Source organism: Athene cunicularia, assembly GCF_003259725.1.
Source record: "Athene cunicularia isolate RWA chromosome 1 unlocalized genomic scaffold, athCun1 chr1_part2, whole genome shotgun sequence".
Lineage (NCBI taxonomy): Eukaryota > Metazoa > Chordata > Aves > Strigiformes > Strigidae > Athene > Athene cunicularia.
In genome coordinates, this window is record NW_020799092.1 from 80,463,018 (window position 1) to 80,481,311 (window position 18,294).

The window sequence follows — 18,294 nt, forward strand, 5'->3', positions numbered from 1 at the left end:
TGTGTTAAGGCCGGACCCGCTCGCAGCGACTTTGGATGCCTCGGCTACAGGGGGACGCAGCGCGTGGGGCTCCCCCCTTGCTGGGAAAGGTTCCCCAAACCCTCGCTGTAACCGGGGCTGCCCAGCGCCTGCGGGGCTGGGGGTGGGAACGGGTGCAGGGGGGATGGATCTTCCTTCATCACTGCTCTCTCTCATGTAGTAATAATTTGGTGCATTACGCTGTATTTTCCTACTTGTCTGCTTTAAGTGAGCTATTCTGTCTTTTCTTACGGCATGTTTTCTGTGTTACATTATTTAGTTATCCCCAGTAAAATACCCTACTCTTTCCACTCTGGTGTCTAACTTGGTATCCTAAATCAGCAGGACCCCAGGACCATGGAGAAGCTGGAGCTAAAATGTGATGGCAGCCACTGGGGGCACAGAGCGATGAAGACGAGGAGGAGGGAAGTGCACAAATCATTGACAAGGCATAAAAACCAACATGGCTCCCCGAGGAAGATGGACAGATGGGTGTTGGCCCTTTGGAATGGCCATGCTTAGCTTTCAGAATGCAATTTGCACTATGTGATTTCTGGGGGAAAAAGCTCAATTTTCATACTTTATGCTAAGGAAGGAAAACATGTCCTCGGTAATCCCCTGGCTGGATGTGCTGTGCTGGAGCAGGGATGTGGCACTGGAAGGAGGAGGTCTGGGGTGACATTTCCCACCACCCCAACTATTTTCTGCGTCCACCAAAATTACCATTACCACCTGGGCATTTTGTTTCCCCAAGACTGCTGCTTTTTTTAATGGACCCATTCAAGAACAATCTGTCTCTAGCCCAAAATACATAAGGCTAATTTCACTCCAGTTGCCATCCCCCGTGGAGAGGGGTCTTAAAGGAGCCGTTTCATCTCGGAACGCATGAGCAGGCAGCCGGTCCCTGCACTGCCAAGCCAAACAGATGGGGTGGGGGGAGACAGGGAGGGAGGACAAGTGTGTTTCTGAGATTTTTTTAATAATCCCGTCTCCTGTCTGAATCATCACAAATCCCAGTGGAAGGGCGGGCATTTTCCAGATGGTAGGAAATAAACTCTGGGACACTTCCACGCTGAGAACTCATTAGCCCTGCTGGCTCTGCTCCAAGCTCGATGGCAGTCCATGTAAACTGTATTTGGACGTGCTCTTTTTCTATCATCTGTTCCCATGAAATCTCCAGCCCCATCTTATACGGACAAGCTGCCCAGCTAGCTATTAATTTGATTACGTGTGGCCTTTGCTTCTCGGAGAGCTTGGAGCTCGGGTAAGTATCTTCCTGTAAAAACTACTGCATGCTAATCCAAGCATCTCCGCTGCCTTCACGCCACCCATCTGCTCGCCACTCGTTTGATGCTAACCTGCCCGTGCGGAGCCTGGGGAATAGGGAGGTGTTTGGCTGGCTGCCAGGTTGCAAAGGCAGAGCACTGGATCAAAAAAAACCCAAAAAACGTGTCTGTGTACATACATGCGAAGGGATTATGCCCAGCCACAGCTAAATATTACTACTGTGCTTTGCAGAGCTGCTGGGTATTGTCTGTCCTACTGCACACCCCCTGCACCCCACAAACAAGGGGAGGGTTCTGCCAGGCAGTATCTGCACTTTTCTGGGTGGCTGTCACTGTCACCCAACACAGATGATGGAGTTTCCAGAGCGATTGTGAGGCTCCAAGTCACCCCCTTCTGCCGCAAATCTCCAACAGCCGCTGGGTGAGTGACAGGAAAGCCCCAAGATCAGTACCAGGTGTTTCTGCCTGCAGTAGCAACCTAGCTCGGTGGGAACGGTGCTACTTGTGTGGTTGTGAGATGTCAGACTCAGCCAAACTTGTCATCCAGAATAAAAGGTTTCTGAAGGTTTTTTTCCTCTCTAAAACTTCATAGCTTTTCCATAGCACAAAGCCTGCCCAGATTGCAGCTAGCTCGAAGCCCTTGAAGTCCTTTGAACAAGCCCCGTCTAAAGATAGATATTTCTGCTACAAAGTTGGGTGAAAAGTGTCCCACCTCCCACAGGGGTGACCCAGTTGCCCTCTGTTTTAAATGTGGGAGGCATGGAAAGAAAACCCCCATGGCAGTTGAAAGAGACAGCAGGACTGTCCTGTTTTACTGCAGCTGTGTTTGACACAGAGGAAGCTGTTTTTGAGGAGGCTTTGTGAAACAGCCAGTGGTGCAGAAGACAGAATCCCAGAATCGTCTCAGTTGGAAAAGCCCCTGAAGCTCCTCCAGCCCCACCATGACCCTCACCCTGACCGTTCCCAACTCCCCCAGATCCCTCAGCGCTGGCTCAGCCCGACTCTTCAACCCCCCCAGGGATCCCGGGGACTCCCCCCCTGCCCTGGGCAGCCCATTCCAACGCCCAACAGCCCCTTCTGCACAGAAATCCTTCCTCAGAGCCAGCCTGACCCTGCCCTGGGCAGCTTGAGGCCATTCCCTCGGGGCCTGGCGCTGGCTCCTTGGCTCCAGAGACTCAACCCCCTCTCTGCCCCCTCCTGGCAGGGAGTTGCAGAGGGCCAGGAGGTCTCCCCTCAGCCTCCTCTGCTCCAGACTGAACCCCCCCAGTTCCCCCAGCCGCTCCCCAGCAGACCTGTGCTCCAGACCCTGCCCCAGCTCCGTTGCCCTTCTCTGGCCACGCTCGAGTCATTCAATGGCCTTTTTGGGGTGAGGGGCCCAGAACTGAACCCACTCAGCGAGGGGCGGCCTCCCCAGTGCCGAGCCCAGGGCTCAGATCCCTTCCCTGTCCCTGCTGACCACGCCAGTGCTGACACCAGCCAGGATGCCGTTGCCCTCCTTGGCCCCCTGGGCACACTCTGGCTCATTCTCACCCCCCCAGTCCCTCTCTGACCGGCAGCTCTCCAGCCACTCCTCCCCAGGCCTGTAGCCCTGCTGGGGGTTGTTGTGGCCCAAGGGCAGCCCCCGGCATTTGCCCTCAGTGAAACTCTCCCAGTTGGGCTCAGCCCATGGCTCCAGCCTGGCCAGGTCTCTCTGCAGAGCCCTCAAGCCCATCAAAACTCCCACCCAACTTGGTGAAAGTCTGACCAGTCAGGTGGGGTTCAGCCCTCCTGTGCCATTTGCAGCCCAATGTGTGACTTGATGACGAAGGTGTGGAGAGGGGGGACAGGCTGCAGTGGTTTCACCTGTTGTGCGTTATGGCTTTGGGCTGCCAGGAAGACCCCTGGGGGGCTGACAGCCACCTCCTGTGCTCACAGGGAGTCCCAACACAGGAGGGAAGCAGGTGCTGATCATCTTGCAGTTGGGGAGTGCAGGGCTCACATCAAAAAGCGACTTCCCCTGTTTGCAGAAGGCAAAGATCTGCAGATGCAGACTATAAGTGTTGAGAAGGAACATATCCTAGATATTATGAAAGATTGAAACAGCTACAGCAGCCCTGCTGTCCTTGAGCAGCTCCTGCCTGGCTTTGTGGCTCTGGTGATTCAGAAATTGTTCTCCTAGGTCACAAATCCAAAAGCCTCCTAAAACATATTCCCAGATAGGATCCCTCCTTCCCATTCAGGATTTTCCATCCCTTCCTGAGCTCTCCAGCCCTTGCCTTTGCTGCCCTTAACCTGAACAGTCCTAGACATACACCATCCAGAGCAGAGCCTTGGCAGGGCAACCTCTGTGCCCAGAGGGCTGTGGGAGGAGGCACGAGGTGCTTAGTGGAAAAGGAGTAAATCCCATTAAGGGTTTTAACATTTATGGCCAGTGAGATAATGAAGGAAGGTAATTTGGGCCAGCTTTATTGCAGTTATCATAATGTTTCCCTGAAGCACAGAGATAAAAGTCAGTGGATAATGTCCATAAGGAGTTTTTAGATCTCCCTTTTTTTTTTTTTTTTTTTTTTTTTAAAGCAATAGCCATTGCAGTCAAAGACAGGTGTCATTTTACAAAGACACAGAAGGCAATTAAGTGATGTTGAAACCCAGAATTAACAGAATCTCAAGGCTCACCTGGCTGTCATGACCCAGTTGCAGACCCACTGCAATAACCAGGAATCCCCTGTCCCCAAAATTAAATTGTTTTACCATGTGAAGCAGTGTTCTCCCCATCTTTATCTCACAGGGACCTGTATTTGGAGACATCCTGGCACATCTTTTCTTCCTCCCCTCCTTTATTTTCTGGCTTTATTTTCTCATTTTATCCTGTTCTGCAATATAAGAAGAAAAGTGGATGATGTACTGGGAATGGGAAAGGCCTAAAATGAGAGAAAACAAATAACTTTCTCCTTTTTTTTTCCTCTGCAGTAATGAACTTGTGGAACTCGTGCCACAGGGCATGACTGGAACCAAGAGGTTACTGTCCACAACTCACTAAACATGCTCAACACAAAACTCCAGTATCTTTAGTATCTTTACATAAGATTTGTATTAAGAGTGGATTGGTATCTGTAAGATATATTTTATGGCCCAAAACTTGTTGCCCACAATTGGGGATTTTTATTTCTTCCCCTGTAACATGGTGTGCTGAGCTTTCTAGTTCCTCAAACAGGAATAATACAGTGAAGCAGTGCTTTGCAGGGCTAAACAAAACCATCATCCCAGAGAGTTCACGGCAGCAGCACCCTCTCCAGCAGCCATCACCCATGGGCGCACTGTGTGCCAGGATGGATCCACACACTGTCAGTCCAACCACGGAAGCAGTCAGGCTTTTGTGATGATAAAAAAAAGCAGGACAAGAAGCAAAGATATAAAAAGCTGTCATTCTACTTTCCTTTGATGTGACAGCCGGATCCCTTATTATTTCCCAAATGTTTTCAGCAAAATTATATAGATTTTTCCACCAGTTTTGAAACTGTATTTTTTTTAAGGAAACTCATTACTCATCCATTTCAAACACCCTCAGACCATCACCCCAGCAGATAGCTGAGACTCCCAGTATAAATGATCGACGACACCCGTCCTTGCAGACAAAAACTGGGATAACCTGGACTGGCCTAAAACAGCTGACTGGGAGTCAGGACTGCCAACTCTCTGCGTAGTCTTTACTCTTATGGTGCCGCTGAGGAAAGCCGCCATCTTGCACATTGCCCTGGGGCTTTGTGGTTGGATAACGGTACCACGAAGATGATTTTTCTGACAGCATTGAGTTCGTACCCTGATCTGGTGCGCACAATTGGAGCAAACACACTCTTCTCCCTTGCTGCGGAAAAGTGGGAGGGGGAAAGCGGAAAGGAGAGGGACTGCGTGAGCGAGGATGCGGTGCCTTCAGCCGCAGAAGCCGCCTGAGGGCCTGCGAGGCGGACTACAACTCCCGACATGCTCTGCGGCCCGGCGGGCGAGCCCGGCGCCGAGAACTACAACTCCCATCCTGCACCGCTCCGCCGCCGCTTTTCTATTGGCTGGCTGGCGGGATGGCGCGAATCCCCTTTCCCTGTGACGGGGGGGTGTTGCCTCTCCCGTCTCTGCGGCAACCGGAGAGCAAACAAGATGGCGGCGGCCTGCTCTGGGGGGTGACCGTGTGGCGGTCAAGTGCGAAGCATCGGTAGCGCAGCTCCCTCCGCCTCTTCGCTCCTTATTACAGCTCATGGAGGGGAGTGAGGAGAAGGAGGGAGAGGGCGGCCTCGGTGAGCTGCTTCCCCCTTCTCACGGACCTCCGCAGCACCGCTCCCAGGGGATCCCCGGGGAGCTGCCCCAGGACAGGCCCAGCCTGCGGCAGCCACAGCTCAGTCTGTCTCACCAAGAGGACGAGCAGGAGCCCGGTGACGAAGAGGAAGAGGAGTCACAGCACGCAGAGGTTCAACTCGGTGCCCCCCAGCTATTTGGGGAGGGGTGTGCTCGTGAGGGAAGAGCCCTTTCTCCTCTCATCAGTGTAATTGTGGGGAAAATAATGGGGAGTCGATGAGGGCACCAGTGGTTTTTCATTTCTCCAAAGAGGGGAAGGGCTGGTTTGGTCAGTCTCCCCTCATCCCTCATTTCTGCCTTTTTTTAGGGTTCCTCCATCCCTGTGGTGTCCAAGATAGTTTTGGATTTTCCCTTTCTCCTTTCTATATAAAGACTAAGCATAAACTGGTGCATGGATTGCCAAGTTAAACTTGTTTATGGCCCCAGCTCTGAGACTCAATAACCCCTGGACCCAAGTGAATTTGTTCTCCTGCTCTTCTGGGCTCTGAAGTGTCTGCTGTCACAGCGGTACCACTTCATATTTTTACCTAGTGGAAATGCATCCCTAGTCTCCAATGATATAACATGTAGGTGCTATAATTTAGATTATTACCATTTGAAACATTATTTATCTTGGTCCCTAGATTGGGAACTGTGTGCCTTCTCCAAGCTCTTAGGAGTTTCACAAGCCATTGGCTTATTTTCTCATTAAACCTACACAGTGGTTCATTAGTGCCATCTGTCAAGTACCCTCTTTGGCAAAGATTGTTCTCTGAAGAGTAGCGCTAGCTGCTCATGCTGAACAAATTTAAAGGGCCTCCAATAATGTGCATATTGGGGTGCAGCACTGGGGTTATGTTAGTGCTGATTTGCTGAGATATCCATAATCAGTGTGAGCTCAACATCTCTGGAAACAGGCCCTGTTTAGAGCTGTTCATTTAAACCGAAAGGTAAAAAAAAAAAAAAAAAAAAAACCCAACCTTTTTTAAAATTATAGAGATAGTATGTGATATGTTTCTGTTTATCTTTTTTGAGGGCTGTAATTGTCATTTTTCCTAATGTTTAGTGCATTAGTAGAGGGATGGAGCACTGAAAGAAAGCACCATTTGATTGAGGACTTTTATTAAACTCTGTTCCTGGTTGCATCCCAAGCAGGCCCCAGATTCTACCGAGTGTGGAATTTCATTTTATGTATCTCTCCTTAATCCATTCCTCCCCCTGTCCTCCCTTTCTGGTATTTTATAGGGTCAGTTTAAAAGAGTGTTGGATGAAGACACTGTGGCTGAGGGACTCCACAAGCTGGGGCGCTCAGCCCCTGGTATTGAATATGTTTATCTCAATCTGTCGCTTTCAGTAAGTATAAGCAAAGAACATCAATGTAAAGTGCTTCTCTGCTCAAACGTTTCCTGATTTTAACAGCATATAGTTGGTCTAGTAAAAAAATTTCAAGACACAGATTTTTGTCTCTACCTGTCAATGCCGTTTCATGTACATGGGACTTTTGACAAGACACAGCACAGCTCCTGCTGGCAACTGCCATATCGGTATTGTTTTGTTCACTTAGTAGCAACAGCAGTTAAGATTTTTCCTTCCCAATCTTTGAGTGTGAAAATGTATCTTCCTGCTTCAGTCAGCTGAGGAAAGAAAAAAAAATAGAGGAACATGCTAAACACCTGAGAATGCTGTGTTCATTCAGAAAGTTAAAGTGGTTGTTTCTTTTTGAAGTTTACTTGCTGCCACTCCCTTTTCTATGCAGCCTTGTTTTCCTGGCATTTTTCCTAGCTACAGCTGTCTCTCCTAGTTGTGTTTTAAAGTCTTTTGACATTTTCTCCATTCATGGCTGGTCTGCAGATCTAACATCACTCTTGGTGTATGTCATCCTGTTCCAACACATCCAGCTGGAGGGACCTCGGGGCACCTTTTCAATGTCTGCTGCTGCTGCGTATCTCTTGGGAGAGCGGCTGAGGTTATACAGATAGTTATTAAAGTCTCTTTGCTTTATTTTTCCAGGGTCGTAAGTTAAGTGACATTAACATTCTCTCCAGATACATTCACCTACAGAAGCTGGAACTTTCATATAATAAAATTAATGGTATGTAGTAAATACTCTAGTAAATTCTTGGGTTGTGAAATCATTTAAGATGAGAAAAGCACTGTACCATGTAGTTTTAGTATCACAAAGCCTGGTCTACATTTTAATGTGTAACTACTCCAGCTCTATAGAATGAGGTGATGGCTAGATCTTCTTGAGAATGATGTATGGACCATTCAGACAGCTGCACCAGCATATGTTTATCAGTGGAAACATGGCGATTATTGTCCAGTTTATTATCCAAAGATAAAATGCATGCAAGCATGTCAATACAAGATTAAGGTTGAGCAGATGTCATAATATTTAAAGTTATGTCTGGTACAGTTTTCCCAGCCTTGGGCTTTCCTTTGTCAGGGTTTCCCATTGGTGACAAAATGTTAAAAAAAATTGTATCCTGGATGTAGAAAGGTAACAACAAATGGAGACTGAGATAAAGTCCATCATCTCCTACTCCTGCCCTCTACCTTGTATGCCCCAACTCATTTTTTAATTTCACATCAAAAGGAATAAGCTGTGGTGGCAGTCTGTTGCATTATTTCTTTCAAGTTCATTTCACTTGAGGTGCTGGAGTCCTATAATAGCAGTACTTTTGTAAGGCAGCACTTCTCCGTGCTCATTTTACTAATAGTTTGTCAGTGAAGGCTAGGTCTGCACAGAGCAGAGACTTTTCCATAGCAACTAGTCGTTTAGTCTTCAGTAAAGGCCTAAATACTTTTCTCTGCTAATTAATTAGTTAGGACAGAGATAGTCTCTCTGTCATTCTAGAGCTAGCTAGAATATAAAACTATATCCTGACTTGCAGACAGATCAGTTTGCATAATAGAAATTTAATGTAGAACTTAAATATTTATTCTTTGTGGTTTAGAAACCATCTTTTTTTTTCTAGTAGAAGGTGTTAATACATCTGATTTCTGCGTTTTAAACATTGCTTTCTGAATGTGTAACTGCAAATTGATTTTTGATTGCTATTGGACGTAATTATCCCATTCTCACATGATGATCTCTGCATTTACCTATGCATTCATGCACAGGATTTGACATTTTGTCTTGTTACTAGATCTTTCTTGTGTCAGTCACATGCCTTACTTGCTAGAACTGAATGCTTCCAACAATGAACTGACTACATATTTTGTTTTTAAACCACCTAAAAATCTCAAGGTAAGTTGCAAAAAATACATTTTATAGGTTTAAATTCAAAACCATTTTCTAAATTTGATTTAGACATTGTATTTGGACACATGCAAAAGCAAATTTTTAGGCCACCTTTATTCTCCTTTCTTACCTCATTTGACATTTTAATAGCATTTTCAAATGTTTGGGTTTTTTGTGCTGCATGTTTCAGTCTTTTTTCTTTCACACTCTGAACCCTTGCATGCCATGGGAAGGTATACCATACAGCTGACTGTTCTAGCCAGACGTAAATAGAACCAGAATTTTTTCCTTGCTTGTCAAATTCATCAGACCTTTAGTGGGATCAGTTCCTGCCTTTCAAATTGACTGGTGCTAATCCTCATTGTGAAACACGTACTTAACATGTAGCTGTGTGCTAGTCTTCCCTTTGCTGTTGTTTTCTTGTAGCCCACTTCAGGTTATAAAAAGCAGGAGGTTGTTTTGAAATACAAACTTCATGTATTTCTCTGTTTTCTCTGTTAGTTGGTTGGTTTTATTTTTTAATATGTACACATAATTACAGGACCATTAACGAGAATGTTGTTGGAAGAATGTATGGTTTTGGAAGTTCCCAAAATGTGAAATTTATGTGTCATAAAAAACAGTCTTTGTTTTTATGTCCCAATATTAATATTAATGATCGTCATATTTCTTCCACAGCCTTGATCACAAGTTTAGTGTAGCAGCTGTTTAGTTTCACAAGACAGCTGTAAGTGCTGAAGGAATAAAACTAACTTTCTGTCTTCTTTTTTACTTTAGGAAGTAGATTTTTCACACAATCAAATACCTAAAATGCAGGATTTGTCAGCATACCAGTCACTTACTAAACTCTTGCTGGATTGTATCCTTTATGAAACTTGAATGGGAGAAAAGTTGCTTGTTTACTTTCTGAACAGCTGTTGCTTCATACAGATACCTGTTTTCTTTTTATTTTTCCTTCATGCCCATTATGTCTTTAGAAACAAGATTAAACACTGATTCTGGTGGTGAAACTGCTCTTAATTTACTTAAGCATGCATAGTGTTAGAAGTGTTTGTGTATACATGTCAAGTATTAGCCTGCTAGAGGAACGCAAAAAACCTTCTCTTTGCATGATGTAAAACTGAAAAAGTGCCGTGTCGTGCTGTCTTTGCATGGCAGAGGTAATAAATAATCTTAGTAATTTTATATAGAAAAGGTTAATAGGAAATCAGCTTGGAATATTAAGCACCCTTAAATGAAAAAGGTGCATGTTGTTTAATCTTAGACGTGCGTAATTACACAGGGACTGTACAAGTTCTGTGAAGGACAAGTCCGTTTAATGACAGTGAAGAGAATCTTTAAGTGAAAGAAAACTTCCTGGAGTATTGCTGAGGGAAGAACACAGAGCAAAGGTGTTCTGCTACCCACCTTCCACACTCTCACTGGTACTGTCTGTGGGATTAGAAACACTGTTCTAGCAGAAATCAGATAAACAGGAACCTGCAGATTAAGTTTCTTCATTGCTTACTTTTCCAAGGCTGTCCGTAGCACTCTCAGTCTCCCTAAAGATTCTCCTATGCTTTTTTGAAAGCTCTTCTGGAGTTCCATGTTGACATGCTGCCTGACTTACAATTGCTTCCCAAGGGCTCGTGAACCTTCCCTCTTTGCTTCATAAATTGCAGCTTGATTTTCTGCTCTCTGAAAAGGAGAAGACAGCAGGCTGTTGCAGTTTTTCCTCTGTCCCTTGTCCTCGAAGTAGCCCATTACCAAACGATATTAATACAATGCTTTCATGTAGGAGCAGATAAAGCATTTGCAGGGCACCCAGGTTACATTATTCACATGTTTTACAAGGTGTACAGGTGACATGATTCTTGTCAGAAAATGGCATCGAGGCACCATGCCTTTGCAATTCTAATTTTCTATCGCAGAGCAAAAACCATACGGCAAAATGAAAAGGAAAAGAGATCAGAGATTTGTACTGTGGATCTGAATCACTATTTTTTTTCATTTGGTTTCAATGCAGCAGCGTGCTATCTTCAATTTCTTTATTTGTCAATGAAGGTGCCATTGAAATGGGGAGAAAAATTGCTTCATGCACACAGTTGCTACAGGACCCTCTGAAATACAGAAAAATTGAGTGCAGAATTTAGAATAGGAAAGTGGCACTGTTCCTCACCCGTGTCAAGCACTCCTCGCCAAAGACATGGCAGACAAAACAAGCTGTTCTTTGTAATTGTAAATGAAAATACTATATTAAATATCACGCAGTAGCAGAAACGTGTGCCGTTCACTTCTTGTTGACAGTAACTAATAATTTTTTACCATATTTAAGTGAATTATGATGCAGATGGTAAGGTCATTGTAACTTTTTTTTTTCTGTCAGGTACACACACAAGCGTACCTGACAGGTTTATAAATGAGTTTTCAGGGAGGAAACTGCCCAAACCAGAAAGGGAGACAGTTTGGGCAATAATATCTGACAAAAGACTAAAACTGATTGTATTAATTTTTAGTGCTGAGTAATTTGCTACCTCATATTGATACTTATGGCTTAAATATATTTTTTTTCTCCCTCCAACTTTTTTTTCCTCAGTTGAAAGAGAAGCAGTCCCATTTTGTATGCAAATCAGTTAATATCTGCCCAGTATCAGTGCCTGTGGAGGATTTTGGTTTCTTTTCTAAAACGACAGACAGCCTACTGTGAGGTCCTATGAAAAGATAAATCTGTGCTTATTATCTCATTTCTCCTCCTCTCCTTCCCCATCTAGGCCTGTCAGTGTAGAACTCGGGTACCGTATAGTTATGTCCCTGTGTAGGAATGCAGTTAGGACAAAAAAGAGTTTAGTCACAGCTGTTAAAGAGTGTTCTATTGTCCCTGACTAAGCTTACAGTTTGGTTACAATATTATTCAGACTGAGAAAAAATCCTGATAATTTGTCCACTGCCTGGTAAGACTAGAAATGTGGATGAAAAATCACTTGCCCCTCTTTGCAGGCAGAGTTTATTCTCTCAAGTCAATTAAAAATGTTTTCTTCTGTGATTGTCTAAAGGCATTTCTCTGTGTCCTGCATGTTCTGGCTATTTTTTTTTTTCATTTATATTTCTTGAGCTTTTATGTAACTAGTTCCATCTTGGACACTTAAAATACGAGTGCAATTCCATGCCTGGATCAGTTACCTGAGTTTGGTACAGTGGAGAAATACAGTCAGGTACCTCTGCAGTTCATCCCATTGTAAAAGCAGTCTGAGAAGGCTTGTTGTCAAAGGAGACATGCTGTGTTTAAGGAATCTGGGTAGTTATGTTAATGCTGAAGTTTGCTAAGAGGAATCCTAACTACTTCTACTGCTGCTTTTGATTTTAATGATAATTTAAGATACACTTTCCCCTGTCAGGGCAGGTGGCCAGTATAGAACAGGTGTAATTTAGAGTGAAATAGCCCCGTATAGTACTCTTGTCTGTTATGACTTGAATAATTTAAGTATGAAGCTTGGAGGTTAAGGTCAGTTTGGAGCCATGTTGAGTTAAGTACTCCATAAACATAAAAAGGTCACACCCTCCTCCAGTGAATCAGCCATGTACCTGGATTCTACAGCTGACCTAACATGGGTGGTGCTCAGGTAGACTCAAAAGACATAAATACCCCTATGTTTTAGCCTGCATGTGTGCATCTGATAAGAAGATCAGAGATTTACAGCATAGTTTTGCAAGGTGGTGGCAGAAGTAGTTTCTTCCCCCACACGCCTGTTCCTTCATTTTCACTACTTTCTTGATTTGCCACCAACCCGGTTATGCCAGCTTGAAGGACTGCACTGTACACCAGGTCACAGAAACAGTTTTGGAGTTAAAAACCCCTCCAAAAAGGAGGGGAGGATATTTCTATCTGAGTAAGTGTCGCTTGTCCTGCTGCCCTGCAAAAAGTTGTGCCAGTCAAACAAGGAGGCGGTGAGTTGCAGAATAGGGGTGGGTGTGAGCAGCTGGGATTTAAAACTCCTTAACATGAAACATTTGATGTCTAGCACTCCATACCATAAAATTCAGCTCCACTGGCTAATTTAACTGCTAACTGTTGCTAAGGTTTTGTGTTTGGTTATTTTCCTTAAACACAAACACTTCTGTATAGTTAATAACATAGAGGAGATAAGAGGACTGGAGAAGTGTCACAGTCTGACTCATCTTAGTTTGTCACACAACAGACTCAGTGCAATCAGTGGCCTTGAGAACTTACCTATCAGGATACTCAATCTGGTAAGGAAGAAGTAATTCGAGTTGGTTTCCCGTCTGCCTTTTATCTATATATTAATGCTTTAATAATTGTGCAGGTAGTTACATAACAGATTTTCAGAGATCTTTGTAATATTGGACACATTTTTTTTTCTATTAAATCAGGATCATAGAATGATATAGGTTAGAAGGAAACTGGGAAGATCATCTGATCCATCTCCGTCTTCAGTGGAGATTGCTCAGGGCCTTGTCCAGCTAGGTTTTGAACTTCTCCGAAGATATTTTGCTTTTGCTCTGGGTAGGTTTTGTTGTCGCTTAGGCGATGTGTAAGAAGTTACTCTGCAAGTCCCACTATACAAACAATGATTTGTTTTATTGGGTTTTTTAAAGCACATTTCCTCATGAAGTTGTGTTCATGACAGCAGTGAGCTAGGACAGGAGAGGAAGAAGTGAGGACTGAGCAGCCTCCATTTGTTTTAGAAAACAAGTCAAGTTTAGGATGCAAATCTGATATATTGTTATAGGATCTTTGTTTAATTTTGTAAGGATCTTGTCATGAGATTGGAAGCTTTGTATTGCCAGCTTTGCGTCGAGATATCTAGGGTATATTTGTTTAAATACAACGTTTCTAGGTTATATTTCTAGATGCTTTAGTGGGGTTTATCTGGCTCCAGATTTCTGTGGTGTAGACAACAGAGCTCATTGTTTTCTGGAGCCTCAAAGTCAGTGGAGAGAAATGGACACTTGAAAAACTCCCATTATTCTGATCCAGCTGCTGTTATCTACATTCATGCAAAATGCATCAGGCCTTGGAAGTGCCTGTTTCTCTCTGTTGGTTATGAAGATAGCCAGCGATAACTACCCCAGATATCGACCTCTGTCAATGCCTACCTCTGTTTGCATGCATCTGGCTCTTTTACAGACCTTGGGAAGGCATTTATTTCAGTGTTCCTCAGGTCCATGTTTGTAAAATGTCCTTAATACCAACGCTTTCTACTAAATCATTTTGAGATACTTAATAGGAAGAGCCATCCGTATAGATGTTGCCCAAAAACACAAGCAAAACCTATTTTTAAAGCTGTTCAGTTGCTATAAAATACAACAGGCTATTTCTTAATAACTTTAACTTTGTAATAAAAAGATTAAAAATAGTTACTGGGATTTTAAAAATGAGTACCAAAAAAGCTATACATAGAAATATGCTCATATTTGCCACATTAGTTTTAAGCACCTACATAAATATTTTAGGTAAAGTGAATGAAACCTTTATAAAGAATAGAAATATTCTTTTCCAATCCTTTTAAAATTTTAAAGATTTCCTTTCAGCTCTGTAGTAACTGATATAGACAAGAGTAACTAAGGTCTGTACTCATCAAGGCCTGATTGGCCCTTGTACTTATTACTGCTTTGATATTCAGGAAAAATATTCACATTTAAAAGTGGACAGTGGAATGTTTTGAATAATATATTCCAGTGGTGTTCAGTAACGTATTTTTAATATATTTCAGGTATATAATGCCTTCAGTAGCTTTATGCCCTTAGTGGCAATAAAACTGAATTTTGTCTCATTTTTAGTGGCTAAGATTAACTCAGATTGGCAAAATCATGTCTAAAAGTTCTGAAATGAACTGTAGGAGTATGACGATCTAAGCTGACAGGAAGAGCTTTTCTCTAAATACTTTCTTCAGGGAGAAATACAGTCGCTCAGCCATTGTATGCACTAATTTCCTCATCTAAAAGGTCTAATAATAATTCTGTTAGTAATGGTTATCTGCTCTGTAAAATGTTTTGGAGGTTGTGTTAACAGCTAAGCCTTATTAATATGAACATGTTCTTCAGTTTTGGTTCTTACATGCTGATATGCTTATTTATACAACTGCTTGTCTTTTTTAATAAGCAAACTAGATAGTCATGTGGAAATTATGTAAATAGGCAGATTTTAGCATAGCGTTTTCTTTTACCAGTTAGAAAAAAAAATGCAGTTCTCTTTTCATGGGAGCATTCATCCCTTCTCTTCCCATTGATTCATCATTCTTTTCCATTTTCCCTTGGCCTTTTTAGGTTGAAAGAATAGTAAGGTCTGAAGTTTGGAAGAGAGGGCTTCAAAAACTGTAAATACTGCCTAGCTATACCAAAAAGCCTTTATTCTGCTTATGTTTGCAGAAAAGTAAGTGCAGCTCTAATGAACTGGACTCTTAGGAATTTTATGCTTTGCAAAAGAGGATCTCCACACAAATGCCTTTAGTTCACAGAATTTTATGTGCACCTCTTGCATAGCATTTTGCAACTAGAGCTCTGAGCTCTACCCTATTAAACAGAGGTCTAACGAAGAACAAGAAGAGAAGAGGGAGCCTCCACGCTATTAATAACCTAATTAAACATTTAAAAGTCAGGAAAAATGTCAAGGACAGACAACTGGATTAACATTAGAGTCAGCAAGCTTATTTATTTCAATAGTTCCTAAATATTTATTAATAGAATATGAGGCTTCTAAGCTTTCAGCACAAGGTGATGCTGATGGGAAAATATAACTTGCAAGGTTATACAGAAAGAATCATGTGGAGAGGCCATCTGGGTACGTGTGGCCACTGGGACAAAGATGAGTACAGAACCTAGCATGTTGTACCTATTTGGAGTTCGTAGCAGAAACGAGCGTGTGATTTGTGAGGCTCTGAGAAATGAAGCCATCTGGTGTCCAGTGATAAATCTAGGTCTTCTATCTTGTCATTTGTTTGGAAGGAATCTAAAATAATGATAGCTGGTTATGAGTTCTCAAAAGCTTGGGTCATTTCTTGTGTTAGAGTCCAGATGAACTTACAGTAAGGTGGGTTTTGGTGGCTTGGGGTTTTTTTAACATTTCTGTGCATTCTGTCACTGACAGCAAATAAAGTCTGCCTTCACTTAGTATGCATTAAGATGAACTTGTGTATCCGAGAGATATTTTTATAGGCTGCCCGTAGTCCAAAGAAGACAGTACTGTATTGCTCTACCTTAATATTTTCATTATTTATTCTGTAATCATAAGTGTAAATATAACCATGATTACAGAGGGAAATTATATGTATTTATGTATATATATTCTGTAATTTTATGTGCATATCTATTTCCTAAATTTTGAGTTGGATAGTGACGAGAGTATCCTTTAGCCAGTATCAGCTTCAAAAGAATGTCAAGAGCTCTTTTTATTGCTGTTGTCTCTCGCTGCTCTTCAAGGTGAGTTGAAGACAAGTAACTCAGAAGATAGTTGATTCTTTTTTCCTTGAGCAGTATGGAAAGCTGTAATACATCATCTCAAGTTGAAGATGGGCTAATGCATAAAAGGCCTATTTGTAATAGGATTCTCAATAATGACATGAACACTCAGGAATATTGTTTTCCATCTGTAGAACTTTGTCAACAGTTCCTATGTTTTCGTTTCTTCTTAGAGCTCTAACCAGATTGAGAAGGTAACTGGGTTGAACACCTTGAGAACTCTACAGAAGCTGGACCTATCTAGGAATAAAATAACTAGTCTAGAAGGCTTGGAGGAACATCATCTACTAGAGATGATCAACCTAGAGGATAACCAGGTAGCATACCTCATATTGATCTAATTTTTTTTCTTAGAATACATAATTATCTTTTTTTGTTCTAAAATTCAATCTTGTTAAGCTTAATCAAAACATCTCACAACACTAAGAAATTAATATTAGACAGGATGACGTTTTTTCCTTTGGTATTTCACTCATGCTGTTTCATGTTGACTGATGGTGTACTTAGGCCTTATTTAATATCTCTAGATGGGTTTATCTTTATGTAGGTATCACTTCTGTAGTATTTAATGCTCACATACATACAGAACTAACAGTGCTCCCTTGAGTGGATAAGATAGGGATGAGTATGCAGCTTTTTCAGCTTGATTATTCTTGAGGATCTTTACTTACATCACAGCTTTTCTACTGCCAGGCCTCAGGAGGGTTTGCTAATATCTCTCTAGCCCAATTTTATGACCACAGATTCTTCTGAGCTCTCAGCTGGGAACTTCCTGTAAGGCAGAACTGCATGTGCTCTATTATAAAGTGGCTTTTGTTATGCAGCAGAATTTTTGCTGAAAGTACAATGACACTATCCAGCTCATTTGTATTTGAATTTTGAAACCCAAGCCATATATACATAATGCTTCTGATATTGATCTTCCAGGGTCCTTAACTGAAAAGACCATCAATTTATGAATCATTTTGACATCAAAGACAGATTTACATGTGAAATAAAAAAAAAAAAATCTGAGAAAATAAGAAATAAAATTATAAACTAGGAATTGACCATTTTCCACTATTTTTTCCCACCTGCAAGATACATTTACAGGATTTAATTCAAGACGCTATGGATTCTTTTTCTCACACTGTGTTCAGGTTGACATTTAAAGGTACATCAATTGCACAAGACAGGAAACTAATAGTGTGGCTGCTGTTAGCATTAATAACACCACTTCCATTGCCTTATATAGTTTCCACTGTTCTTTACGGCATGCAAAAGCTATTAATTTTACCTCATCAAAATTTGTCTCTTTTAATGATGTTATTGAAACTGTTTAATGAGTCACCATTTTTTGAACATTTTCTCCTGAAGAATAATTTAAAGAGAATTTTAATTAATTAACGCAGAAAAACCTGAGTTACTTTCAGCTCACTGTCACCCAGAATGATTATGCTTGATCTTAAATGCTTGATTTTTCAAAAATGGGCATGACGGGATTATCTGCAAACCATGTCTCTCATGTACATCTGCAGTGATTTTCAAATATTGATGGTTGGCATTCTATGATTTATTTAGGAAGTCCACCCAAATGACATTTGATTTGGTCAAAACTGTTCTGCAGTGGGGCTTCTTGTTATCTCAAAATGAATATTAGACAGGCTATGGTTGAGGTTTGTGTTTTTAGACACTTTACATAAGCTGAGTATAAGTTAGAGATAGAATCTGAAGTCTTCTAGGTTCAGTATTTCAGCGGTGGAGGAAAACCAGGTGTCTTTACATAACAATTCATCCCAGCGTACCATGGATCGGGTGAGCTCTGGAACTGCCTCTCCACCCATTATAAAGTGAGATTAGCTTGGGCTAACTTAACAGATGGCTAAAATCAGGCGGCGTGGGTTCCATTTGACCCATTTTGTTTTAGTTAAGAGCCTTACAACTGCTCACTCAAGGTCTAGCACTAGTGCCTCTAGCGTGACTTTGATTTGGGTACACAAATTTTGC

At 42.2% G+C, this 18,294-nt stretch overlaps 1 protein-coding gene across 1 annotated transcript in view; it reads left to right on the forward strand.

Moving 5' to 3' along the window:
• Positions 1-5,445: 5,445 nt before the first annotated feature.
• LRGUK (leucine rich repeats and guanylate kinase domain containing) overlaps positions 5,446-18,294 on the forward strand; it is a 55,214-nt gene continuing 42,365 nt past the window's right edge. Inside the window, exons 1-7 of the mRNA XM_026840996.1 lie at positions 5,446-5,742; positions 6,855-6,962; positions 7,620-7,701; positions 8,759-8,859; positions 9,631-9,712; positions 12,956-13,080; positions 16,482-16,625. Coding sequence (XP_026696797.1) covers positions 5,533-5,742; positions 6,855-6,962; positions 7,620-7,701; positions 8,759-8,859; positions 9,631-9,712; positions 12,956-13,080; positions 16,482-16,625 — 852 coding nt within the window. The 5' untranslated portion in view covers positions 5,446-5,532. The remainder of the gene's footprint in view (positions 5,743-6,854; positions 6,963-7,619; positions 7,702-8,758; positions 8,860-9,630; positions 9,713-12,955; positions 13,081-16,481; positions 16,626-18,294) is intronic.